The sequence below is a fragment of the Brugia malayi genome (assembly GCF_000002995.4).
Source record: "Brugia malayi strain FR3 genome assembly, contig: Bm_v4_Chr4_scaffold_001, whole genome shotgun sequence".
Lineage (NCBI taxonomy): Eukaryota > Metazoa > Nematoda > Chromadorea > Rhabditida > Onchocercidae > Brugia > Brugia malayi.
Window position 1 is genome coordinate 5768207 of NW_025062478.1, and position 27884 is coordinate 5796090.

General features: G+C 32.9%; 8 protein-coding genes across 11 annotated transcripts; 5 read left to right on the forward strand and 3 right to left on the reverse strand.

Annotated features, from left to right (window-relative positions):
- Positions 1 to 521: 521 nt before the first annotated feature.
- Bm9987 (Uncharacterized protein) lies at positions 522 to 3138 on the reverse strand (the record flags this gene model as incomplete). The annotated part of the gene is made up of 7 exons (XM_043081777.1): positions 522 to 654; positions 801 to 911; positions 1332 to 1491; positions 1763 to 1851; positions 2382 to 2496; positions 2631 to 2753; positions 3000 to 3138. The coding sequence occupies 7 exons, from the start codon at positions 3136 to 3138 to the stop codon at positions 522 to 524; spliced, it is 870 nt and encodes a 289-aa protein (XP_042937711.1).
- A 1430-nt stretch (positions 3139 to 4568) lies between these two features.
- Positions 4569 to 5433, reverse strand: Bm9986 (Uncharacterized protein; the record flags this gene model as incomplete). The annotated part of the gene is made up of 3 exons (XM_001901896.2): positions 4569 to 4765; positions 5037 to 5098; positions 5264 to 5433. The coding sequence occupies 3 exons, from the start codon at positions 5431 to 5433 to the stop codon at positions 4569 to 4571; spliced, it is 429 nt and encodes a 142-aa protein (XP_001901931.1).
- Positions 5434 to 5873: 440 nt separating this feature from the next.
- On the forward strand, positions 5874 to 10584 carry Bm2034 (Uncharacterized protein; the record flags this gene model as incomplete). Of its 3 annotated transcripts, none has more annotated exons than XM_043081779.1 (12): positions 5874 to 5883; positions 6003 to 6093; positions 6333 to 6513; positions 6797 to 6940; positions 7463 to 7523; positions 7665 to 7834; positions 8229 to 8425; positions 8736 to 8834; positions 9028 to 9174; positions 9436 to 9647; positions 9974 to 10155; positions 10405 to 10584. In XM_043081779.1, the coding sequence occupies 12 exons, from the start codon at positions 5874 to 5876 to the stop codon at positions 10582 to 10584; spliced, it is 1674 nt and encodes a 557-aa protein (XP_042937713.1). The 3 variants fall into 3 exon arrangements, with proteins under 3 accessions (XP_042937713.1, XP_042937712.1, XP_001901930.2); XM_043081778.1 differs by having other exon boundaries at positions 8736 to 8816; XM_001901895.2 differs by having other exon boundaries at positions 8736 to 8795.
- A 790-nt stretch (positions 10585 to 11374) lies between these two features.
- Bm17761 (Uncharacterized protein) lies at positions 11375 to 11671 on the forward strand (the record flags this gene model as incomplete). The annotated part of the gene is made up of 2 exons (XM_043081780.1): positions 11375 to 11410; positions 11561 to 11671. 2 exons carry the CDS (start codon positions 11375 to 11377, stop codon positions 11669 to 11671), a joined length of 147 nt encoding a protein of 48 aa, XP_042937714.1.
- A 532-nt stretch (positions 11672 to 12203) lies between these two features.
- On the forward strand, positions 12204 to 15328 carry Bm9985 (Uncharacterized protein; the record flags this gene model as incomplete). The annotated part of the gene is made up of 7 exons (XM_001901894.2): positions 12204 to 12294; positions 12736 to 12839; positions 13248 to 13443; positions 13983 to 14119; positions 14435 to 14535; positions 14889 to 15002; positions 15190 to 15328. 7 exons carry the CDS (start codon positions 12204 to 12206, stop codon positions 15326 to 15328), a joined length of 882 nt encoding a protein of 293 aa, XP_001901929.2.
- A 2125-nt stretch (positions 15329 to 17453) lies between these two features.
- On the forward strand, positions 17454 to 19741 carry Bm484 (Uncharacterized protein; the record flags this gene model as incomplete). The annotated part of the gene is made up of 7 exons (XM_043081781.1): positions 17454 to 17551; positions 17799 to 17921; positions 18097 to 18258; positions 18479 to 18741; positions 18820 to 18952; positions 19225 to 19547; positions 19647 to 19741. The coding sequence occupies 7 exons, from the start codon at positions 17454 to 17456 to the stop codon at positions 19739 to 19741; spliced, it is 1197 nt and encodes a 398-aa protein (XP_042937715.1).
- Positions 19742 to 20828: 1087 nt separating this feature from the next.
- On the forward strand, positions 20829 to 22089 carry Bma-trpp-6 (Uncharacterized protein; the record flags this gene model as incomplete). 2 transcript variants are annotated; one of them, XM_001901892.2, is made up of 6 exons in its annotated part: positions 20829 to 20913; positions 21216 to 21325; positions 21429 to 21511; positions 21605 to 21701; positions 21797 to 21909; positions 21990 to 22089. In XM_001901892.2, 6 exons carry the CDS (start codon positions 20829 to 20831, stop codon positions 22087 to 22089), a joined length of 588 nt encoding a protein of 195 aa, XP_001901927.1. The 2 variants fall into 2 exon arrangements, with proteins under 2 accessions (XP_001901927.1, XP_042937716.1); XM_043081782.1 differs by lacking the exon at positions 20829 to 20913 and having other exon boundaries at positions 21251 to 21325.
- A 3224-nt stretch (positions 22090 to 25313) lies between these two features.
- On the reverse strand, positions 25314 to 26856 carry Bm9984 (Uncharacterized protein; the record flags this gene model as incomplete). The annotated part of the gene is made up of 3 exons (XM_001901891.2): positions 25314 to 25579; positions 25889 to 26616; positions 26777 to 26856. The coding sequence occupies 3 exons, from the start codon at positions 26854 to 26856 to the stop codon at positions 25314 to 25316; spliced, it is 1074 nt and encodes a 357-aa protein (XP_001901926.2).
- Positions 26857 to 27884: the final 1028 nt, after the last annotated feature.

Genomic DNA, 27884 nt, shown 5'->3' on the forward strand with positions numbered 1-27884 from the left:
AGCATGCACGATTAATGAAATAATTGAGAAAGCAAATCCAATAAGTATCTCTGCAACAAACATTAAATAGAATTACATTCCAATAACATAGTATCACCATTATAAATCATTCCAATGAAAATCTAATAAAATGAAGCAAATTTCTCACAGCAAAACAGTGAAACCATAACAAAAACTTCAGAGTACATTTAAACCATATATTTTATCCCACCTCTTCTTCGGTTGGAAAAGAACAGTATCATTTTTCGAAATTAGACTGGCTCATCAAATAAGTGACAAAAGCGTCATAAACAGATACAACAAATCTGAACAGTTTTTAGTTTATTAATTTATTAAACTATACATTTATTCAACAAAAGCACCAAAATATGAATTTCTTCGAGATATATATATGAAAAGTCTCGAGATTTTCAGAAAATCATGAAATTTCAGAACTGATACCACTCTGTTCCGTCCATCAAAAACACAACTATTGCACCACTCATGCGATTTCGGAAACCACAGAAATGACTTATAAAGTTTTACGTGTCATCAAGATCAAAATAATGTATTGTATCATCCCAAGTAACAATAGACACCGGAGTTATCTGTTTTCGGCTTCGTTCAAAATATGTACAACGACCAACACCATTCACCAGCACAATGGTATGACACCTTAAAAATGTTGCTCTCTCAAATGTTCAAAAATGATTGAAAACGTTAAAAATTAAGCATAAATTGTTAAATGTCTATGTGGTGAGGATGCAAATGCCAAAAACCAAATTTATAAAATAGAAATGAAGCGTAAGGTTGAAACAAACCTTGTTCCATATCGGACAGGTTCCGGAAATTCATAAAACAGTTGCGACATAAGTTTGCATCTGTCTTTATCTTGTTTTTTCTGAGAAATGAGCTGCTCATCAGGATAATGACTGAAGAATAAACTGATTATGTTCTCTTTCTGTGTATTTGCTTGTTGCGCTTTCAGATAATTACTAGCGCAATTAATAAAATAAATTTGTCATGAGATTTTTATTAACAACACATATATGGACTGCACTAGTATTATGGCGACATTTTAAAAACTTTAGTATTTCCTTAAGTTTTTTTTAAGCGAAAATTCCATAATTTAAAGTGAAGAGAAATGGCAAACTAAATCCATCTTGAGTTATCCTACTTCCTGTTAAATCAGAGCCGTTCATTAAAGAGCCGTAGAAATAGATTCTAGGGAAACAGATAATGTTCTAAATGTATCTTAGAAAAGCGGTGATGCAAGCTACCACAAAATCATTTTCCTAGGATACATTTAGATAAAAAGGACGAAGAACTCAAAAATATAAATGTTGTGTTACCTTGTTTGATCGATGAGGATATCCAAAAACTGCTTCATAAGCTCTTGTTCGTTAACATTCTCATCATCTAGTATTTTCAATTTCTCTTCGAACAATCGCAAACCATAAGTTATTTTTTTAAACGGCTTTCCTAATACACTATTTCCAAATCCATAAATACCTAAAATGATAATACTGCAAAAAAGGTAAATTTGATGAACTGATACAGTTTATAAATAAAATTATAATAATAATGCGGTGAACTTGTAGAAAGTAAGTCTCATTTAACTAAATGTTACAGCTGGAGGCATATAACGCACTTATTTTTCCACTAAATCTAAGTCAGAGTAAAAAAAAAATTAACTTTCAATATCAGCAAAGATGTCAAAAGCAAACACACAAATGCATCATTGTATCGATAACTGGCAAAAATTTCGATAATAAACACCAACCGGGACCAAATGCTGCTGTTGGACTGCCTTGTCGATTAGAAAACTGAACTCCGAAATATGTTTTTCGTTCAATTTCTTCATTAAAGAGCCTGTAGAAGATATCAGATACGATGGCTCTACTAAGTATATATCACTGTATTTGTAGAAAAAAAACTTAGGAGTAAAACAGAATAAAGTGATTATAGTTCAAGAAGAATTCCCATTAAATATGAAGCAAATTAATGACAGTATTAATTCACAAATACCTATAAATTCTTTCGTTTCCCTCTGTTTCCTCTATTTATCATTCTTATCTTTTTTTCCAAAGATATTCTTATTTTTGGCAGAAAAATATTTCTTTGCAAATCATTCATGAATTTAACACGGGCACTTTCGTAAAGTTAAATAAACCGACAACTGACATTACAAAAATAACGTGAATTTTAAGAATTTGAGATCTTCATTACTATGCATTACTAAAAAAAGCAATACCTAATATTTATCACAGTCAACAAAAAGGAAGACAAAGAGCACCGTCATCAAGTTGAGTCATAATTATAATAATAGCAGTTTTAAACACGTAATTTTGTTTCCGCAGAGTTCGTTTTCGAAACGACTATCAAATGCACTTTTTCCGTACCGATGAAGTAAAATTACGTTGAAACCATTGTACTGTTGTGCTTCGTTGGAGAGCTGTTCAGCCACATAGTCCTCTGGGGGCATTTCAGATTTCAAATATTCGTAGACTATTTTGCCTATATGATTTCACGATCAAATGTATTTTGTAAGTTTAAAATCTGATTTTAGAACAAAATTCCAGATCACTTTCAAATTTTAAGTTTAATTTCAGACCAACTTTCAGTTTTCTATAATATAGTGAAATTCAGACCACGCGTTATCGCACACGGTATTTCGTCGGTTGCATTCTCAAGAACTGCAAGAACATTCCCCAAACGCCCATCCCTGCTCATACCCAACCAGGTGCCACCATATGGATCTGCTTGATCTCGACCTACAACAACTTTTTATCACATAAAAAATGAACTGCAAAAGTAAGGAAAGAAAAAACAACTATTTCGATGGCTTAAAAATTCAATCGAGCTTAACCAACAAATAGAGAATTAGAGTTTCTTTTTCTTTGAAAAGCAAATTTAAGTCACGCATATATTATGAATTAGGCAAACTAACTTTTGTCAAAAAGTTTTATGAAATAGTAAATGAAAAAATTATCCTTAACGGACAATAAAAACATTATTACCACATAAAATACCGTCCTTCCAAGTTGGTGGTAGCGTAGGTCGATCAAATAGCTCGTCACGATTGTTTAACACGATCAACTGATAACTTTTCGGATCATCTACCGCTTTATCATTCAAATAAATGAACGTTACGCACATTCGTTCACAAACTTGAAATTATCAGACATAAACTCCTGGAAGGACGTGACGCACGCAAAACAAGCGTTATACAAAGAATGGGTAGTTGAGGAGACGATCAAAAAAGATGTAAAAGAAGCTCTGACGAGTAACATCTCTAAATCCAAACACAACCAGAAACTTTCACAAATGAAAATGAAATGTGATATAAAATACCGAGATGAAATCACTCTTATCCTTTCGAGGACACAGGAAAATTCCATCACAATTTATCTTTACTACCAATTATTTAATCCTACCTACTTACCCATCAAAGATAATTTCTTCAAAAAAAAGGCCTCTGTCAGTAAACTGGTCTCCTCTCTCCCTCTCTCTCTCTCTCTCTCTGATTATCTCTACTGTCCTAGTGGATCATCTGGTCACTTTTCCGAATGGTTACTGCTATAAGCTACTCACAGTCTCTTCTCATCTCTAGCTGTAGTCTGTCTCAGCAACCTTTCCGCCTCTCCATTTATCTCACTATTTTCTCACTTTCAACCTTTGACCCATACCGTTTAATTTTAGTCAATCTTCAATCCCCTTCGTAACTGTACTATTTCTTATTACTCTCGCATCCCAACTGAAGTGAACAATAAATTATTGTCTAAGAAATAAAAAATGAGGCAAGATCGACTGCCTATCGCTTTTCCGATTCATCGCGGAAGTGGTAGACTGCAGAATGTCCGGAAAGACTGCACGGTGAATTTGTCAACGATGCAAATTCTTATTTTCACTTCCTGTTTATATTGTCTTCTGTTGTGAAATGATTTTTGAAATAATTATTCCTCTCATATGGTTTGGTATTCTCGCAATACAGTTCGAGAAGTTCGCGAATATTTACTGATTGATTGTTTTAAAAATTTTTAAAAACCGAGTTCGGTTGTAGTTTTGTAGGTTTTCCAGGGTATCCAAAAATTTTTATGGTCAGGCAACCGAGTTTGCCAAATAACAAATATCACTCATACTTTATTCATATTAGATTAGAAAGAAGTAATTTCTAGTCAATTCCAACTATTTTGGGCTTTCAGGCCACTTGCTCTTTACATTTGGCGTACAGTTACATTAGTCTGTCCGTAACTTGCATGTCATCCAACAAGTATCGAATAAATCAAGATGGAACATGTCACGACATTTTAGCGAAATTTGTACGGAAAATCTTGTCTAGAAATTTGCGTGAAAAACTTGAGTGATACTTTGGCCTTTCAAACTTTGTTTACGTATTAAATGGCTTATATAGAAATCAAATCTCCGTAAATGCGAACTACTCTGCTGTTTCATACTGTTTTTTTAATTTTGGAATTGCAACGTATTTGTAGTCAAGCAAACAATCTAAGCCTCAAAAATTTTTTCAAATACATTATAATTATGGAAGACAAATCAAATTGATAGTGGAAAATTTTAATTCGAATTTGCTAATTCTTCACTACAGCATCTTCAGTAGTTCCATTTTCTCCTATTTCTCGCATTTTTTCAAATTCAGGATTTTGTACTGTTTTTTGCCGTTCGGTTGAAAGACGGAGCCGACTCAGTTGGGCTAATTCAACTGCTGGCTTTTCATGTGCAAATGCTGGGAAGTCATGCGGGAATGGTCGTTTTCGAAATTTTATCCCTAAACTTGCTATATTAATTTCTCCTCCAAATTTTAAAATTACATTACATTTTGTAAAATTAAATTATATAATCGCAACTTTGTACCAGTGCTTGTTAACAACAATTGATATAATATATCAATTGTTGTTAACAAAAGCTTGATTTATTAACTACTAACACTTGCGACACTCAATAATGGATACTTTACTAATAACTTCAATCTTATTCTGCAGAATGTAAAAAACGATGAAGTAAGAATTGAAATAAGAAGATATCAATTAATAATTAACCGTATTTTGACCACACGATTAGTTCTTCTGCCATATCTATGGCTCGTTGTCCATAAATTTCTCTGTAATGAAAATTTTACTATTTTCTTTTCAAATTATTGAAACTTCAAAATTACCGAAATATTTTTGACATTTAGAATAGACGTAAAAAAAATTCTTTATTTTATCCTCTCCATCTTCTTAACTACCAGTGAAAATAAAATCCAATCTAAAAAAACGTGACATACCGGGTAGGCCTGAAAATGCAGTCTACTGCTACTCTTCCGTTCTGGTCATTATCCGTATCCAAATCATGGATAATGTCAGCCTTCTGCATTTCAAATGTTGTTAATGCAAGGTCTTTGTGATCGATACCCACTTCATTGTCATGATAAATTCTGGATCGATTACAACCCATAACACTCTAATCAATTAGTTAATATCACATATTGTGATAAATGTGGATCATCTACCATATAATAACTGATAACCGTAATCAGCAAATTTTCCAAAAGTAAAAATTCACTAATTTTTATTCAAAATGTGAACTTTGAGAATCCGAGACAAAGAAGATGCTAAGTAAGAATCATAAAACAATTTACTACTCGCTTCTTCTTCCTCGCTTAATCTCGCCTAATCTATTCCTTATTTAACTAAATGTTGCAGAAAAACCAACCGTTCTAAAGAATTTTTTCTAAAGTAATAACTTCATGAAATGTTCGCAGTTCATATTTTATGACTTGGGAAAATTTTAATTTATTGATTGAAGAACAACATATATAAAGATGTCTGGAAGGAAAACCTTTTAGTTATTTCATATTTGCGAGTCCTAAGAGTTCCATCTATTTCATACTAACGATGATTAAAGGTATGGCAATTATATATTTTCGGTTTTTCCTAGTAGTCTTTCTACAGTCCTTTAAGATTTATCACGAGAACTCAGTCGCTAACATAATTATTTACTTTTTCATCAGCTAGCAATTACAGATAGATACAAGTTATTGCCAGCTTCATTACCAAAAGAAGCTGACGAATGGTCAAATAAAGCGGAGATAGAACCGGGAGTTCCAAGAAATGAGTATAAAGCTTTGATTACTTCCCAGTTTCAAAAAGACTCATTCGTCAGAGACAAAGACAAAATACGAAATCTAATGAGCTTGCGATGACAAACGTCAAAGGATTTTTTTAATCCACTTACTTATCGATTGTTTCCTTTCTTACTTCTTTAATAACCTGAGAGTGATTGAGTGATTTCTGTCTTATTGAAAAATCTTTTTGCCTGAAGACTGAGAGGAATTATACATTTAAATATTCCAGTGATATGTACAAATCGTTGGATGCAAATAAGTTACTCAATGAATTTGGTACGTATGGACGATATCAAATGATTTCCTATATGCTTTGCCAGTTAACCAATTTTTTTTATGCTGTATCAATATTTATTATGATTTTTGTAAATCGAAAACCGCAAGATTTTGCTTGCAAGATTAATGATCCGGTTTGCCATTTCTATCATGGAATATTATTTTTCTAAAACAAATCCATATTTTATAACTTGATTCATATCATGAAGCTAAAAAGTTTCTAAACACCTTAACTAGTGCAAGATATGAGAAAATGGATTGTTTTGGAAATGCACCTCAAGCACTATTTACAAGCTCAGTCATCCAGTTTCGAGCAAATCTTAGAGAGTTTATGTTTAGGTCATTTTAAAGAGTAAATTGATCTCAGCCAAATGATCAAACTAGTTTCGACGGCTTTCATTAGAAAATTGATCTTAGACACGAATCGAAATGATTAATACAATGGATCCCTGCATGATTAAAGATGTGAATACAGGAAACGAACTGAGATGTGCTTCAGTTAATAGCGGAACATCAATTGTCAGTAATTCAACAGATCAATCGTACAGTATACTTTTCGAGGTTCTCTATCATATTACCATAACCATAATGCAATGAAGGAGTCAACAGAAATAAATAAATAAATAAAACAAGAATAAAGCAAACAAACAGTAAGAAGTCCTAAAATTTCTTCACCGTAATTAAAAAATTCTAAAAACAAACTAAAAGATCAAATGACAAAGCCAAACAACTGACACAGATCATACGAATAAGCTTTATATAAGCTGGAAAGAATCCAAAAATACCAGGCAGTTTATTTAAAAAAATAAAATATCGCAGTAAAATTGATCTAAGAAATGTTTCCAAAGTTAAAAAATTAGCTTAAGGTCGGAAATCAAACAATTTGGTCGGAAAATCAAACAAATATATCAAAAATTGTAGTAAAAATCCAAAGAAACAAATCATTACTAAAATATCACTCTGTTTGAAACATAATATCATCACTAAATCGTATAGCAAATGCGACATAAGGATTATTTGTTTAAATTGAAAATGTAAGGAAGAAAAAATAAACAATCGAATATCAGAGCTCGATTTTTGCAGTATGAATTATTATGTGTCAACCCATTTATACAAGAAGCTGGTTTTTCAGTTTTTTCGGCTGGTAATTTCTCTGTCATCAGTTGATTACTATATACTAATCTGACGAAGTGTCATAAAGTTAATTGATATAGTTCCATCAATTTTGATCATGACTAATTAGTATCTAACAATTCTTCGCAGAAACTTTCACTTATGTTTTCAGGTGCTCTTCTAGTAGTACCAATAGCATCACATCTATCAGATCGGTATGGTCGCCGACGTATCTTTTTAATTTCCATGTATTCAAGTGTCATATTCAGTTTTATTATAGCATTTTCACCTAATTATGCAATCTTCGTATTGTTGCGATTTCTTGTGGGAGCAGCAGCCGATGTAATTTGTTCTTCATAAGACAATTTTGGGAATGATTATAGAAATAAGTCAAAATTATCACTTTACATTTAGATTTCAAGTCAGACCAGGTTTTGAAATATCTTTTCTCATTCTCATTCAAGAATATTCTATCTTCTCATCACTTTTCGACATTTTTTCCAAATTCGTTTAAGAATGTAGAAAATTTCTGTCACTAAAAAATATCATATTTAAAATAAAAAACTAACAGATTCCAAAAGATTGCTTCATCAATCCAATGCAGAAAAGAGTCCCCAAATACAGCTGTCATCTGCTTTTTTGTAGCATTACAAGTCGAACTTATTTTAAATAAAATCTTTGCTATTTCCGATTGGCTTAAAAACTAATCACAACGAAAAGAAGCAATTTCTTTCAGACCTATTTGACAATTGGCTCAATTCTTTGTTGTGAAACAGTAGCTGGATCATTTCGTGAATGGATAAGTTTATTTGGAGTAACATTTTGGCTACTCGGATATTTGTATGTCGGAGCTTTGGAAGTGTTCATTAAGGACTGGAGAAAACTATACTTCATATCAGCAGTCCCCAGTTTATTGACTATTGTATATTTCTGGTATAATTTGCGATCATATTATTTAGATGAAACCTACGAGATTAGTTGCAAAAAGTTAAATACTTTCACTCTTCACTCTCCAATTACTGAAGCATCTTTTTGAAAGATCTGATTACCTAAAAATATAAGTATTAGTTAATAAAATAATTCTTTAATAAGATAATTAACAGTTCTTGCTGGACTCTTGATAAAATTTATTGTATTTTTTCAAACAAATCAAAAACTTTTAGTTATTTAAAAAGCTTTTTAATTGTGCAATTTTATCATTGGAAGAAAAATTCGGTCAAAAGCAAACGAATACTGATTCCAGGTTGCTTCCTGAATCACCACACTGGATGATCTCACGCAGACGGATACATGGCATCCAAAAGTATATTAAAATGTCTTCATGGTACAAACATCACAAATTGTATAATTTTTGCAAATCAAAAAAATTATATTTATGTCCTTCAATATATTTTGCCATATATTTTATTTTATATTTCATTATAATTTAAGATGAGAAATTTTTGATTATAACCGTGAAGTCTTTGTTAACAGATCTCGTCTTGTAAATTTTATAATCGTAATGACCACTTATCTGTAGTAATTTGTTCTTTCAGGTTCAATAATGTTAAAATTGATTTAAATAAATGTCAATCGGAAAGTATCCAGAAGAGACTTGCAGAAGAATTTAAAGAAAGAAGTGTCTGTGATTTATTTAAATATAAACGAATTATGTTTTTTCTGTTTGTCAACGGCTATATCACGTAAGCAACCGTTAGTTTTTGTGAATTAGTTTTTTGAAGTGAGGAAAACTGATGAAATGATACAAAAAATACCAAAAGAGAAGCTAAAACTCTCTCCTATCCCTTTTCACTGCTTAATTTCGAGAAAGCGGATTGTGGAATCAGACTAAAATCGGGATAAGAAATTGGAAATTTCTTGAAGTTTGAATTGAATTCATCTTTGTATCATTCGATTAAAACAGTGAAGTTAAATATTCGTTATATCTGTACACATTTTTTCAGGATGACTATGAACTTTTATTATTTTGTTGTTTCATTTAATAGTGTCAATCTAACCGAGCATGCATTCACCGGTTATGTTCTATCCGGTTTATCAGAGATCCCGGGAGGTATCATTGTTATTCCATTGCTGCATTTTTTTGGTCGCCGTTCTGTTGCATGCGTATCATTTTTCTTGCAAGCTTGTGCCGCACTTATTACACCATTCGTTCAAGGTATGTTAGATAGTTCCGCATTTCTTAATTTGGTCATGTCTTTTACAATTAATTAAACTGATCTTCTTCCAATTGCTTGGATTCTGTTCTGCTAATTCGCAGTTATTAAATTCAATTTGAGAGTGTGTAATTAGTCTAATTTTTGCTAGACATTATGTGATAATTCCATGATTTCTTAAATTTTTGACATATTCATCACTAAATCCATTTGCAGGCATTTATGGAAAAACTTCATTATCAAATTTGAACTCAATTCAATCTTCGATTTTAAAATCTGGTTCAGGCTTTAACCAAACATTAATCAAAAAGATTTCGTAAACTTTTAGGAATTCGATGGGCTCGGATATCATGCAACTTATTCGGAAGAATGATCAACGAAGTAGTATATGCAACCCATCCTTTACTGGCAAACGAAATGATGCCAACAACCATTCGAACAATCAGTTATTCAATAATTAATATACCTCAGAGCATTGGAATCATGTTTTCACCATTACTCAAATATTCAGTAAGTCGAGAAAAAAAACTTATGTTCTTGAAATTGAAAATTAATCTTCAAGATGCACAAATTAGCAACAATGAGTAGCAAGAAGAGAAACAAAAATTTAAAGCTCGTTGTTTAAGTTACTACTGAAAAACATTTAGAAATATCTCGGCAACTTTCATGGAGATTTTAATTCATCATGTAATGTAAGACAATATATATAGTGCCATTTTGTTGTCAACATAAGCAAATCGAAAAATTTTTCTTTTATAGGATCTGGGTGACGGCAAAGTACCGCAATTCATCCTAGCCGGTTTATCATTTGCTGCAGCGGTGCTAGCCATTACTTTACCGGAGACCAAAGATAAACCAATGCCTGAAGACTTAAATCAATTAGATCCAGGACCATTTCTGGGATATTTCATTACAAGACAAAGCTTAACAAAGAAATGAAATCGTCTTTTCTTTTTGTATTTCAATAGATACGATACGAGTAGTAATTACGGAACATGTGATGGCGTTTCTGCTTTCTGACAAGTGAAAATTTTTAAATGAAGCATTCTTTCTTGATTTCATGGTTTCCACATTGGTTTCGAGACAGCAAGGTAGCTGAAAAATTGAGCCCATAGTAGGAACCAGTATACTGATGATATGATTAAACCATACCACAACTATCAGTGCTGATAAGAGACTTAGTCAAACATTTGGAATAAATAATACACTTATGGAACTCAGCCTTCCTCTCTTTATCATCACTACTGTAAACAGAGAGATAAGAAGATACGTCCAGCTCTAATCCTTATCAGGCTGCAAGCCATAAAGATAAACGCATTCTGTTCTCCAAATCAGTCACATTTTCACGATCATTTTAAAAAATTAACCAGTAATAAAAGTCGTGATTCGATTAAAATATTATAAAAACAAAGCAATACTGAAAACGAGCTGAGTCAACAAAAGTTCGGACTTTTAATCGTTTCAAAATTATTTTGTAATTTCAAAACATTCCAATGTTAGGAAAAGTCTTCGACGAAAGAAGAGCGGATGTGCACAAATGCGCCATCCATCTGCTGTCCATCTTACACATGCACTGAGTCATCTATCAACTCAAACATTATACTGGAAATTATTACAGCTCATTCACTGTAACATTATATTATATATATATATATATATATATATATATATATCAAACATAATATGTCGAACTGAATGGCAAACAAATTAATGTAGAAGCAGTGAAAGAATGTTGGCGCATGTGACAGCTGCGCGCAAATGTGAAGTGCTTGAGGGCACTTTCATTGCTTACAAAGGACTGAAACGTTGATAAATACGTTAAATGTGAAGAAAAATTCATAGCTTTATAAAAAAAAAGTAAACAGAGCAGTCGAATTGATGTAACTCGGCGTTTCATTCAATAGTCAAATTTCAGCCTTTCAAATTCGCGCAAATTCTTGCATTCTCGTCTCGAAAGCCTCCAATTGACCATGCAGTGTTTCGCTTGCTATCTCTCGAGGAAGTGTGTTCAAGATGGGAGATGTGAGTTGTCGGGATTGTAAATTCCTAGAGGATAATCTCTTGAGAACTTTTTGATGATTATTATGTATATCTCAGCAATATTGTGCGCATTTTCAACAGAACTGGTAAACGCAATAATGTTAGTAGACTGCTTGGGCACGTACGTGACACAATACGTGAAAAAATAAAATGAAATAACCTGCGTATAATAAATTTGTGTGAATTGTTGGAAAGCATTACTTTGTAAATTAATGAAGTAAACAATGGCTAGAATCGTGTCTGAACTTGTCCTGAATTAAACTTTATAATTGAGTTAATTAAGTAAACGTTAAGATCTCTTCATTGATCTTCATTTTTCTATACTCTGAATCATCGTGTCATCGTAATAGCTCTTAACAGTACCTTCATACTATCGTAATATGTTAACTAGAGATTGTAGTAGTGTATTTGTTGATCAGTTGGTAATTTTCATGATCGTTATGATGGAAGTTTGATTTAATGTTTAATTTTTAGGTTTCATTAGTACTTTTCTAGATTATTAGTAGAACTGGGTGCAGATGATGGAGGGGCGCAGGAAAGCCTTGTACAGTTATTCATGGCAACAGTCACCGATAAACAAGCATCGACGAGCAAATCCACCCGAAGAAGGTAGATGCTTTTGTATGAAATAAACAGTAGAGTTGAAGTCGAGTTAAGAAAAATAGTCACACAAATAGAAATTAAAGGTAATCAATCTCCTTGAGTTGAGTTATTAATAGAGTAGTATGGCAGCTATAGAGGAGCATATGACAACTTACTTGCGAGACCATTTTGTCCTGAAAAAGGATACATTGCATGGCTCTTTTTGTGTTTTAAAAAATGGTGAACTTGGTCGCAGCAAATAAAGTTAGTATTAAAAACTTTGGCGCAGATCCATTGGAGCTTATTTGCTTTTATTACCATGACCGCTACATATTATCATTTTTTATTTCTCCATTAATATTAAAAAAATGAATGTTATGAACATCTTTGATGTATTTTTCGTTTACTGAATATATTTATGAAAGAAATAAATTGTTGAAATATGAAATCGTTTCCACGTGCTTATAGAGAAAAAGATTTTCGACGATTGGTTTGAAGAAAAGGCAGACGAATACTTCCCATGGATCAGAGATCAAGGTCTTGACGATGAAACTGTTCGTGCTAATGCATGTGTAAATTTTATTTCATGATTTCGATGAAATGCAAACTAACTTGGTGAAGTAGGAAATAATACAATGACAAGCTAATGATTGACTAGCCAAGCTGAAACGTAAATGAGAGTTGTTAATAGATATTGGGGTTTTCTGAAAGATGTTCTTTAGATTTTATTTTGTGGGGTTTTATTTTTTTGGATATTTCAGTAAACTAGCAATGAAGCTCATCGTGCTAACGTTGTAACAGAAGTAGAAAAATGATAATAGTGTTACGGTATATGTGTAGTTGTTAGTGGATACGTCACCTTCTAGTTTTGCCTGCTTATTCAAAAAGTGGTTTAACTGACGGAGCATTCATCCATTAATCATTCTTTTTTTTTAAAAAAAAGTTCATTCCTTTATTTCTTGATACGATCTTCTCTGTAGTTGACGTTTGCTTCATCACCATGCAATCCAGAAATGTGCGAAAATCTTGCACATGTTTCTCCAGCGATCTTTAAAGATTTGCAAAGGCCAAAGCAGGACAGAAAAACATTGGAGGAAGAAGCGCGTAAAGAGACGGAACGTCAAGCAAATATAACTCGTTATGAAAGATCTCTCAAAGAAACTAGAAAAGCCATCGGTAATACCGTCATTCTGTTAAATCCTCCTACATTTTTATGCATTAGTTATATTTTTTATGCCATCTTTATCAATTATTCACTTATTCTTATTGCGCAAATAAGTCTTTATAGGTATATTTTTAGCCACTTTTTATAAGAAAATTTTTATCTTTATAAGAAAAGTCATAAGTAGAGATTTTGAAATTGAGAGTGTTATCAAGTGTCACTAACCGTTGATGATTAGAGACACGTTTATAAATATTGAACCTTATCATGCTTCAAACATTATGATGTGGAAATATACTTTTTATATTTCTTAAATTCGGGTAGTGCATTGCCAGTCAGTCTATATATATAAAGTCTTGATCTAATTCTGACGAGATTTGTTGTAGTCTAAAGCATAATTTTAACTAATGGGAAAGCATATCAGGCTCAATGAGCTGCTGAATCTAGAATACATTTTATTCTTTAGGTTTTGAAGCACAGAATATTATGAATATCATCACAAATTGATTGCTAAAATTAATTATTGACTTTGTAATTTTTGAATTATTTTCAGATAAAATCAAAAAGGAGAAGCAAAGAAAACTGTTATTTTCTCAAGCACAGCATCAAAAGCTTTCCTGTGTAATAATACCAGAGTGTTCAACATATGGCGCTTCGAATGAATGTTCATTTCAGAAGAAACTTTGCGAAGTAAGTTGTGCTTTTTGTAGTATGTTTTTCGTTGATGTAGTATTACATCTTTTTAAGATGTTAAGCATCGATTTTATGATGATTTGCTGTAACTACATAAGTCAGATCCACCATTATTAATTTGAGCCATTTCTGTTGAGCACTTGCCATTAAAATGTTCAATATATTCTTGACCCAGGATTTTCATAATGATATTTAGAGTAAATTAAAATAGTTGCATCTTTTGGTTACAGTTTGAAATATGATAAAATGTGGACGTTAGACAACTGGTGGTTTTATAGAATAAAAGTAATTTTAAAACAGTGGATCTTTCAGGAGCAGATGACAGTGGGGATAGACAACAACGTATCTAGCACCAAAAAGCTAGAAATGAAGTTGAAATCTGACTCACTCTTATCCATGGGGAGAGTAAGATGGTAAGTCCAATGAAAAGATCATTCAAATTGTTTGGTTGTGTCGTTTTTCGAGCAGTTCCAGGCCTTCCTGCCCAGCTGTGAGTTGTGAATGAATTACTGACAACTAAAGAATGTCAAGTCTGAGTTAATTAATAGAATCTAGGAAAGTTGCGTAGAAGGAAAAGACAAACGTGACCATTTCTTCCAGCAGTTGTTTATTCTGTTTGCGGATTGTCAGCACTTTTAATAGTGCCAGAAAAGGCCGTATTTGTTTCTCCGAAAGAGTTTGCAATTTGTACAGTCTAAATTTCAAACTGTTCTAATTTATTCGAGAAAAATTAAGTGTTTGTCACTTAAGTAAAAACTTTTTGCAGGAATAATGAAAAACATACAGAACAAATCGCGTCATCAAAGTCGAAGCAACAGACATCAGAATATCACAGCGATGACGACAGCGATAATGAGCTCCTCAGATTGGCGCTTGAAAGGTTTGCAACATTCAGTTTGGTTCCTTTAAAATGATATGACTTTTTCATATTTTTGTTAAAGATTAAAGTTTTGAGTTTAATGTAAGTGAAAAATAGATTAGCTTTATCTTATTATTTTTTTGTTTCTCCATATAACTTGAACAACTCTGTTCTTCACTGAGAGAATGAATTCGACTGACATATTTAGTAGTCCGATCCAGAAATCAGATCCAGTGTCAAGAATTACCTCAAACGACGATGAATTAAGTGATGAAGCTCTGCTTGCAATGATGACATCGTCACCAGTATCAAGCCCAAAAACTCAGAAAGAACAAGTAGTTAAATAACTCATGTCAAAGGATCAGTATTAAAACATGTATCAGAGAAGCACTTTATTCATGAGGGTGATTTTCTAATCTGCATTTCTTTTACATAAATAATTAAAAAATTGTACAGATGGTTTGTACATGATTGCATTTTTAATATTTTAAAATTTCCTCCAATTTCTTGTTTACATTATTTGTATTTTAAGGACAAACTTAAAAAATCTTTGGTTTCTATTGATAATATAACCTCATTTAATTCGCGTAAACTTAAATGTTGGAACGACTTCTTTAATCCTTAGTACAAAAATGCTTAATATATTGTAGTACTGTTAAAGATTAGGATTCTTTGAGAGAATAGTGCATGAACTGTATTCTATCTTTTTTCGAGTCTACGGCATTTTTCTTCAGTCAAAGAGGCACTTGATCTTGATTCATCACTATCCATTCCTTATTACTCTCATTCTTTTGAACCATTTTTGTTACAATTTAATTTTGGAAATTACAGTTGTTACTATCGAACAGCTCATTTTTATGATTTATGGTTTGAGCTGTTGACCTGTTCTTTTTTTCTATTGCTTATTCTTTTTCCCATCCGTTTTTGTTGGTGTTCAGGAGCAATAAGAAAATAATTACGCAATGGGATGGCAGATGGAGGGAATGCATTATTTACGCTTGCTTTTTATTTATCCAGGTAAAGGTCTTTCTGGTCATCTGTTTTGCATGGGAGGTGAAAATCATACATTCCATTTCCCTCCTTTTTTCATTTCTCCCTCCTCTCCCTCTTCCTGATTACTTATTTTTCTCGTAATGTCAGTGAGGGGATAGTCGGCAAATAACTTCTGCTTATTGTGTTATACATCACTTTGCGCTTTCTCGATATATTATTAAATTCTGAGAAATTTCTAATAATATTGGCATCTTTCCTTTATTATAGAATCAGGTAAAATGCAGATAGAAAATGCAGATTCATTTTTCGATTCCGAATCATCAGTTAGCTTACGGTAAAATATGGAATATGCATATGCCTTTGATTTCTATTTCTTACCATTGTTTAATAGTCATTCATACATATCGTCTCTACTTTTCATTTGTCATTTTAACTTCACTGGTCTTCATTACATTATATCGATTTCCAAACGTCAAAAGTCTGATCATTTCTCATTGTTGACTACCATCAACTTTTTTATGTATCTCTTCGATATCTTTTCATACTTTTGTGAAAATTCAGAAAAGTTGCTTCTAAAAGTCTTAAAAGGGAATTGTTGTAGAGGACAGATGTTTATATATACTTTAGAACGCCATAAAGTCACAGTTCATAGTTGCACCTTTACTAACGTGTCAGGAGAAAAAAGAAATGTAGTTAATTGAAAAAATATATATATATATATTTCATTCTTGAAAAAAAATATGTATATATATATCATTCTTTTCTGATATCTTAATCCTTTTAATTTTTCTTCTCTCTCTTGCAGTTTCATCGATATTGAATGCTTCTGGTATTTTACTGGTAGTTAATATCGATATATATATATATATATATATATATATATATAGATTACTTTATTGTCATGCATAATGTTCAAGTAGTAAATTCTCACTTATGGTTGTTGTGTTCACCTTGAAGTATAGATTCTTATAGATGTCCACACTAGTCATCTGGTTGTAGTTGCACTTTTGACTATTTTTAAATGCAACTTCCCGGCACAGCCCGCGCGATTCATAATCATTTCGGTAGCATTAGGTACCCATAAATCTTTATCTTCTCTGATTCTACTATTCCTGCACATTCTTTTGAACCTGCAACATCATTGTTTATCCTTTATATAGTATCAGTTGCGCGCGAAGGTCAAGGGGCAATGACAGAGAAGGAGAGACAAACTATTAGTGGGTGACCTCTGAAAAAAATTAGATATGAATGAAAGTACAATCTTAGCAAAATGAAATTCTTACTATCTCTTCCTTCTTCGAATTACAGTAATAAGGACTGTTTGTGTGCGATGTTTATGTATGCAGTCCACATAAGTGCACTGTATATTTGACAAAAAAGAATGAAGTGATAACTGTCTCAGTCTTATTGATGTTTGTCTTAAATCTTGTGGGCTCCATTACAGATCTTGCGCTGTTGAAGTTACTTAACACAGTAGGGATGAATCGAGTAATGGACTTAACGAATCAGTCTGATAATAGAACTCGAGACTTGGCCAGGAATCAACAAATCACGGGTCAAGTGATAGGTCATCATGTGTAAGTAAAGTTATATCAAGTTAATGGAATTCTTCATTTATGAGTATTCATAAATGACTCCTTTAAAATGTTTCCAAGTTTGTAGAATATCTGTCCACCGAAGTCCGACCAAAAAAAGATATAATAAAACAGAAAATGTCTCATTATATCATTTAGTTTAAATAATGTTTCATTCGAAAATATCTTCAAAAAATTAGCAAACTTTTCAGCTCTTTTTGTTCAGTCATTTACACCACTGCATTTTCAGATCCGGGAGTAACGATAGTGGTGTTAGTGGACTGAATATATCGATAAATAATTTTCCTCGTGTGGATCCAATAAATTATAGTTCAACGGCTGATCTTATGGCATATCGTTTACAGCATCTCCAGTATGTACCTCACATCTTTTTGATACTGAAAGAACGTTAAATATTTTTCCTTTTAGAAATTTCTTTCTTTTCCTTCAAAAATTGTCATATTTAATGAATTTAACTGTTATGTTTTAATAACGTTAACTTTGCTTTTATTGATTACTTCTAAATCAAATAAGATCAGTGATTTGAGTTTTGAACAATCTGAATCTGATGACGTAAGAAATACTAATTGGTACATCGAAGATGAGAACAAGGAAAATATATGTCCAATTCTGCGACCAAATCGTACTAATAGGACTGGTACTTTCAGTTTGAGAGACATGTTACCGCCTGATTTGCCTCCTGTTAATATGTAAGAAAGAGTATCATTTTCCATTATTATTTATGGATTTTCACCTTTTTTCAATAATTTTCAATTTCCGGCACAACTCTTATTTCATAATAGCGTTTCTGTAAGATGTATTAATTACTTTTTTAGCGGGTTTTAAAATGTCAGCTAGATTTAAAATCGTTTTTCTTTAAATGAGGATTAAATGCCTATCAAAGATAGGAATAAAAGTTATTTCTTTCAGAGAAAACATTTTACGAATTTTTTCACAACCCAGACGACCTGAGAATCATAATGAACAAGGAAGAGAAGCTTCTATGTCACCCTTTTTGGCCGAACATACGCTGCCGCGCTCTTCAGATGTCACATCTGATTCTGTTTTGTCGGATTCATCGCTTCATTCTCATGCTTTTCCGTCATTATTAGATTCTCATCCCATTCATGCAACACCCAGGCACTCTCCAGTGCGACGCCGAGCAAGGACATTAACGGAGGAAGTGGAATTCGGTCACTAATTGTGCATTATTCCTAGTTTTTCTCATTGACTGATTCGAACTATCCTGATATTGAATAATCTTTTTTCAGTGTCTTTAGAGGATTTACCAGAAGTAAATCCGTTTGGACCGAATGGCACTCCACCACGAACACCCTCCCCCGAATCGTTTACTGAAATTCATGGTGCTTCTGGAAGTCGGAATTCGAATGAAATCCTCATCAAGTTTGTTATCATTTCTGTTGTATTATGTTATGAAGTTAAATATAATTCACATTATGGATATAACTCACATCAATATTTTCCAAATATTATGGATCACCACTTTGTCTTTAGCACTTTATCTCTATTAGTTCCAGAACCTTTAGTAGTGAACATTATGACTTCAGATCTCTTAAATAAAATATGCAACCACTCAATCTTTTTGAAGCATAAATGCAGCCAAAAATTGTAGTATATTTTTGTTACGTGAACAGTACGTGGAATTTAATTTTTAGCGAGCAGAGAGAAAATGAACGTACTGTAATCAGTGCAGATACGGCAATAACTACAAATTTTGTCACTCCACCCTCCCGACCTCCGCAGCCACCTGCGGCGCCGAGAAAAAAGAACATGGATAGGAAATCTCTGAAGACTATCGACAGTCCTTCATTTTTTCCAGAAACTACAGCACGCATAGGAATAAGAAAATCATCACATACTCTAAGGCTTGTGTCACCCCGCAAACACGGGTTGTTTCCTGCTCTTACTGATACAAAATGTGTGTCGTCCATGATACTTCGATCAGCACTAAAGCCTCGTCGTTCAACACGTATTAAAAGTAAGCAGTCATTAGCACAAGTTTGAGATTTAATTGCTGTTTTTATCATAAGACTTTCATTTTCTTTATTTTTACGTTCATTTTGCAAACGAATTTCAGGAATGCCGAATCGTTACAAGTATACTTTCCATCGTACTGACTTACGTAAGAAGAAAGAGCGTAACTTTTTCAAACATTTTGCAAGGAAAAGATAAACAAGGAATAATAAAAGTGCGGTTTTGCAAATGTCGTCTCAATATTCATGGAAGAGAAGAAATGGATGCTGTTTGAAGGACGGAAATTTAGATAAACAAAAAAAAAAGACCAAAAAAGAAGTGTGTAATTTGGATCATGGAAATTTTTGTCCAAAAAATCAAAGGCATTTTTTTTTCATGATACATAAAAACTAATGAAGGATTTGCCATATTACTGTTTTTCCCTTTAATATATTATATGTATACATAAATTTAGTAGGATCTGTCTCATCGAATCTGTTTGATTTTCTTTCTTTAGTACTTCTTTCCGTATATTACATTAATCTGTCAACTTATCATTTCACAATCTTTAAGTAATAAGATACTTTTTTAAATGTATGATTAGGAAAGGTTCTGCTATATGTTATCTAGTCAAAAAAATTTATTCTTTCGAAGTAGATAAAGTGTATGTTCTCCCTTCTGCTCTTATCGTTTCGTGATGCTAATATTCGATATGAAATCCATAAATAAAACTTTATAATTAGTAAAATCTTCCCATTTCTTTGGCGAAACATGACCGATAAGCACGATATATTTGTTTATATTTTTTCAAAATAGGGTACGCGAAGAAGCTGGGGTAAGGGTAAGGCCAATCTTAAACTGTTATGTAACAATAGTGGACGGTGTGTCAAAGAGAACTTTTAAGTTGGCAATGTTTAGAGAAGTTTCCATGTTTTGTTGAAGTGTGACATAGTATTAATGTTGTGAATGAGGAGTATATACTGCATGAAATTGTTGCATGCATTCATTGAGGAGGGTACTTTGTGACAAAAAATATACCGATAAGGTGTTTTCTCATTGGAATCTTTAACTTGAACTGGATATATCATTTTTGGTTTTTCAGTTATTAACTTCGAAATCCGAGTAAAATAGCTGTAGTTTCAGGAGACTTGTTGGGAATATTTTTGAGATTTTGTGGGTCTGCTGTGGCAGACTATCTTTAGGGTGTTTCTTTTTGCTTCATTTGAAGAATTAAAGCAGTCATTTTTAGTTGGACTTTGCAATGACCATGATTCTATGATTTTTATAAACAAACATTAGAGGCTTGATGAACTCACTAGTATCCGGACCTTGTTTTCCGTTCGAGTTTTTGCATGCTGAAATAATACGCTATGAAAAACAACGGGAGATAAGTTTTCAATTCACTTACATATCTTACATCTCATTTGGGAGATTTTACCGCAGTAATGTTTCACAAAGTGAAAATAATAGCTTTTATACGGAATTTCAGAAGCAAATGATCTTGAAGTAAAATTTTAAATATTTTCAAAATTGGTTAATTAAAAAGTCATGAAAAGGAAAGAAGAAAAATGAAAGGAGAAGGCTGCTAGCAAGTAGGCAATAAATATCTTTTATTGTCCTTTGGAGTTATAGGATGTGAAATTCAACTTATGATTTGCATTAATTAATGTTATTTATTATGCATTGCAGGTAGAGCGGACTGACAAACGAAAAATCTGGATTGAACAAATGCGCAGCAATCCGCAAATGGAAATCTCATTATTAGATGAACAATTGAAATCCGTGAAACAACTCTTCATTCAGGTTTGCACAACAGGACAGAAAAATTGCTTGTTCTGGAATTTTACAAAAGCTCTTTTTTCATTGTATTTTTGCATACTGATTCTGGTCAGATCTTTAATTGCAGGGTAATGCTGAGACACGCCTGGAAGCTCTCGGTTACCGTGTTGGTTTCGTGCTTGTTGAAAAAATTGCTAAAGACTTACCGAGGTTTATGATGTTATTTTTTTTAGATTACTTAGAATAAGTAATACATGTCTACTGAATTGTTAGCTGTAATATCTGTTGTCTTCCTATTTTTAGATTAATCACTGAATTGGAAAGGATGAAATTCCTTTGTAAAGAATTTTGGACTGCTGTATTTGGCAGACAGGTTGACAATTTACGTACTAATCACCAGGTTATGCTTCCATAACTTCTTTTTTATATGAACCTGCTTTATAATAGAAGGTCCTCAGTTTGGATATGACTTGTTTTTTTACAATACTTTTTCAGGGAATTTATGTTGTACAGGATAACAAATTTTTCATCCTAACAAGTTTTCCGGAAGGAAAACAATATGTGGAAGAATCTGCTATCTATTTAGCCTTTTCATGTGGTATCGTAAGGTTCTCCTTGCGTTTTCTTTTTTTTTTTTCAAAATATCCTATTTCAATATTCTATTTTAAGAGTTGATTCCGTTTTTTAGGGGTGCACTGTACAACCTCGGTATCACATCTTTAGTTACATCATCAGTGGAAAATGTGCCAGCTGTGAAATTTCATGTACATATGCAACAGAAGAGTTGAAAAAATGTATTTGTCTTCGTTACATCATCTTTTTCCCAGTGAATTTTCTTGTAAACTTCTTTCCTAAAAAACTATTTTGTAACACTGAAATGTGATTTTCCTTGTGTTCTGTATTTTCGAACTGCTGGATGATTTATACAATAAACTAACCTTGTTTTTCTTTCATGAAGCATCAGTGAAAGATACAGTGTTAAGAGCCAATAGAAATAGAACCATAAAAAAATACAGTTTTATGCGTGAAGAAAAAATGTGAAAGTGATAGGTTCAAGCTCAAGTGGATGATCCTAACAAAAACTAACAGATTGTCAATAAAAATTAATTTTTGTGGTGCTTTTTCGATTCAGTGTTTCTGTTTAGCTCTGACATCAAAGTACTGTGAAAAAAGTGCGAAAGATTAAAATTATAACTGCAGACAAAACTCGTACTATTTCTGGTTGGGTGAGATGACAATTATCTCAAATTTACCATTGTTGGTGAGCGAACATTTCTTTTTAAATATTGCCTGAGGCATAGAAATATCGATAAATAAATGCTATTGAAAGCAGTTTTTCTCAAAATGCTTCCGCCCTTATTCCGACTATTTGTTACAAAGGATCGAAGGGCAAAAATAATCGCATCGTGAGAGGTTAGCTTCTACTATTGCTCATTGTTAAGTTTCGTTCTGTAAGTGAACATTGTGACGGTAATCATTGCTATAAACGATTCGGATTAAGTCATCAATGAAATAATGAAATATTTGAAGTTGACATTCCTCAAGTTTGTTGTACGAAATGACGATAACTTATAGTAATAAAATTCGTATCGATCAAGAAATAGATAAAGAGATTGCCCATATCATTCATTAGCAACCTAGTTATCTAATGATATGATAATAGTACTTTAATAAGTGTTTCATTAGGTTTGATAGGCTAAACATTGCTTATTGTACGGTAAAAAATTAAGTTTCTATCATGGTTTCTCACTGAGCTAATATTCAAAAAAAATTTTGCGCGTTAAAAAGATGTGAAAGATAATTGGATAAATTCATTGGAAGAAGGAAGATTTCCTACTCTACAAATAACATTTGTTGGATAATTTGTTGACAAAATTATTAGGTAAAACTAATCATATAAAACAATCTTGAAAAAACATAAATGAAGGCTTCATACTTTTATTTCGAAATTATCAGATTTTTCATATTTTTATTTCCTGAAGAAAAACGCTCCACTCCAACTATATGACTCATATTCCCATCAATATACCAGAAACGGACTACTCAAATCGAAAAAAAACCTTTTCTATTTTTTTGCAAAGTTCCACTTTAATTCCGCTCATAAATTCCGTCCCTTTTTTGTAATTCTATCTCTCTTTGTCATTCTGTCACTCGAAATAATCAAATTTGTAGTTTCTTTTGTTGCTAATTGCTATTCCATTTGCGTGGGCATTTAAGCTCTGGATAAGTAAATAATCTACACCAGTCTGTAAAATACGACAAAATACAGTTTAAAAACAAGTTTATACTAATGCAACATTTAAGTTAAGCGTGGGAACAAGAGTCGAATAAGATGAAATTCATTAATTTCATTGTTAGAGGTTGAAAAAACTTTTTTAGATTCTTTTTTCCTGTCATCCAAAATACTTGTTTCAAACTGCAAGATATTCTTATTTAAGGATTAAAATGACTTGTCATTATACATTTATTGTTATAACACAGCACACTATGCTTTATTTCAATGAGCTCATTAATTAATTCCCAGTACTTTGTTTTCATCCATCCTGTTGTAACACAAAGTATTAAAATGTTCAAATGACTGTATATGGTCAGAAAGGGCAGTGACAGTAGTCAATTGTATAATGGCAATGAACCAGTTGAAAAACTGAAAAATTAAGTGGCATGTTAATAATAAGTTGTTCAAATGAGATGTTGTATTGATATTGAAAGCGAAACTGCAAACTTATATAATATCATTATTATAGACTTGTTCTCATCTTGTATCTAGCTAGTTTCATATTTACACAATTAGAAGCATATTGGCATCTTATTCGTTCACAACATGATAATTTGATGATAACACTGATATCATCTAGATTAGTAGCTCTAATTTTAAAACCAGTCTCTATGAATGATTCCTCCTACCTAAGCTATAAGCTAAAGGTATAGCTATAGATAACTGGAATTTCATAATAATATCTGTAACAATAATTATTAATGATGAATGACGTTGTTGTTTACGACAATTTTGTTGTTGTCATTGTGATAATACTTGTACTCATTTGATCAATAGGCTATCAGTGATTGTGATGATAATTATTATGGGTACGATTAGGAAAGGGGAAAGGCACCAACAAAATGGAATGCTTCGAATAATCAATCTAGTTTCCTTCTTTTAGCTCTGTATGCATTTGATTTATGAAACCTTACCTCTTACTGCTTGAAGAATGATATCGCTCTATTGCTATTCCCAAATAAAATGAAAATTTATGTGAGGAGGAATAAAACGCTTTAAAATAAAAAAATTACTGCTTACTTCACTTCATATACATTAACTTATTATATTTCTGTCAATATTTAATATTACCTTCCATCCTTTATCACTTTATCCCTTTCTGTGACATCTCACTTATAATCCTGAAGGAGATTGTAATCGAGAATGAGCAGCAGCTCAAAATGGATGAGTTGGAATTGGAAGATAATCGTAATCAGTAGTAAAATCAGTAAGAAGCAGGAGTCGATATAAGCAATGACTGGAAATTATTGATCCAGAATTAACTAAAGTAATTATGCAACTAAGTCAAAGTGGGTTACAAGAATCTAAAATATTTTTATTTACTGAATTCATTAAGCTGTTTTAATGACCAAGGAAAAGCATATTGAAGAGGCCTCACCGCCTATAAAAAATTATGTCACGAATGCACAATAGGCTGTAAATCAAACTTTACATGCTTTTCCTTTCCTGTTTCACTGCATATTTCACAGCTCATCAGAATTTATTCAAAATTCATTCACTGAAATAGAAATAAATTTATAAAATTTTGCATAGAGAATAAAAATGTTCCTAATGAAGTAGATGTAAAAACTGATTCCGTAAAGAAAGGTAGTAACTTTATCACTTAGAAGAATCGCAGTGCTGCCATATAGGAAAGAGAGGATGACTTCGTAGACATAGGCAATAGAATGTTTATGCCAACTGCCACTGATGTCATTTTTATTTCGGCTGAGGCAAATAATATTCGCTGTACACTTTTTAGAGACCAACACCAAATATTGGTATCACTGGACGCGGTGACATCAAATCTCCAGAATGATGATGGCGTGGTTTACATCTCCCTTTATCGCATCCGTCCACGTTGCGGGCATCACTATGATTATCAGCATAACCATTGCCACTTTGGCTGCTCGTACCACTCGCATAACTGTCAACATTAAAGCCACTGTCGTCAGTCTCACTACTTGTCGATTCAGACTCCATGTCACTCAATCGCTTTCTCAATCTGTATCCTCCGCTATATGCTAAAGTTGAAAATTATTAAAATAGATTAGCATGGGAAGTCACTGAAGCATTATCGACTGAGTGAGCAGATGATATCTTTATCAGTTCTTATTTTGATTATTAGAGGCGAAAAGAACGGAAGGGTTCACTATAAAACCATCCTTTGTTCATTTTTCAGTAACACTGATATTTCCTCCCTCATCGTTCATTTTGCCTTTTAACAAACTCCAACACCTCTGAATTTTTGAATCATTCGAACGAAAAATCAAAAATGTTAAATTTAGAGAAAATAGTAAAAGCTTAAAACACAAAATCACTTCCGTCAGTACCTTTGCTGCCACAGCCGTATTCATTTCCACATCCGCTAAGGCCAGGGCTACTGCTACCACTGCACTCTCCCCTACTGCCAAAGCCGCCCCCACCGCAACCTCCACCACCAAAACCATTCTCACGGTAGCCATCACCATCAAAACGATGCCTGCTGTAGTCTCTATCACCAAAATGATCCCTAGTATAGCTATCGCTACCACCACGACCACTACAGCAACTACCCACACCACAATCACCAACGCAGCGTACACTATTGTAACCATCACTACCACAACCATCTCCACCGCAGCCTCCACCACCAAAACGATCTCTATTATAGCCCGTACCACCAAGACGATTCCTGCTATAGTCCACACCACCAAAACGATCCCTGCTGTTGTCCACTCCACCAAAACGATCCCTGCTGTGGTCCACTCCACCAAAACGATCCCTGCTGTAGCCAATAAAACGATCCGCAGTACTACTACTGCTACTACCACCGCCACCACTAACACTACCAACACCGCTACCACTAACACCACCACGAGCACCACCACCACTAACGCTATCAACACTTCTACCACTACCACCAGCACCACCACTACAACAGCCACCATAACTAGTGCAGCCTGTACCACTGTAACTCCCACCACTATAACCACTTACACCACAACCACCTCCACCGCAGCCACCACCAGCACTATTTCTGAGACCGCAACCGCAGCAACAGCATCGCTTGTAACAACACCTGAAATTGTACCAACAGACGGAAATAGCATCATTAAAACCTTTTCAAAAAATTTTAAGTAGTTTCAAGACATTCAGAGGCGGATTTTTTCTTTTGGAGCTGAAAGTTCAAAACTGAATTTGTGCCTAATGTTCAAAGTAAAGGTGTGAAAGATCAAAACCTGCTGAAGATACTGAATAATAAGCCATGTACTTCGTTGATAACAATTAGAAGTGCGATAATCTGGTGAATTTTGCTCATGATTCATAGAATCTGAAAGCTGCTTCACATTAACTTCCATGTTACTTTACTTTCCAGTCTACTCTCTGACTGCAGTCTGAACCAAATACGGATGTTTTGAGCAATAAAATCTTCATTAATCTCAATGAATGCAAAATTTTCAAGAGAAAAACCTATTCAATTCCCTCAAAAGTATCAGATATTCATAAGAACAGATCGAATATGACAGAAATAAAATTCATAATGAAACCGATCAAAGTATTTATCATTGCCAAATAAATGGTTGACAATAATGCACCTTAAAGCAGGATTATGTGCGGAGCGGAACCATACGGCAAGTGGATTAAGGCTTTGCTAGCTTTATAATGCTCTACACCATTGTTCATAGATGGGTTCTGAGGATTCAATCTTCCCGTTGCAATATCTGATGAAATATTGTTTCTCCCTCTACTCTGCTCGGTCTTTTCTAATCGGCAACAACCACACGATACTACTATTTATCAATTCAAAACAAAAAAGTTGATGGCAGATAAATTACCATATGCTATTGATATCTGAATTAAATGAGCCATGAAAAAGTACGAGCTATAACAATACTTTAAAATAGTAACAATATTCTCGAAAAGAAACCATGCGATACTTTATTTTTTCATATGTTTCTTTTTTTCTTCTGTTGCATTATCATTTTAGAAAAAATATAAGAGCGATAGTCAAGTACAGAAGTAGTGAGATAAAGTTCTCGGATATAATTTTGTCAGTTTGGCAAACAAAAAATGCTTTGTCAATAAATAAGCCTGAAATTATAGGCACTAATTTAAGGATGGCTTGCCTTAGTGGACGGTATTCTTAGAGCTCACAAAGTATCTCTATTTTGATGTTATAAAATTGGAAAAATTTCCTCTATTTCCTGCAAAAATATGTTATCACATTATTTGTGAACTAATTAGATATCAAATCAGTACTCATTTTACTAAATTATTGAGAAAATTCATGCACTCAAACATTCTAATATCTTCGTTTCAGTACACTAAATCCCTTAAATTGATTGC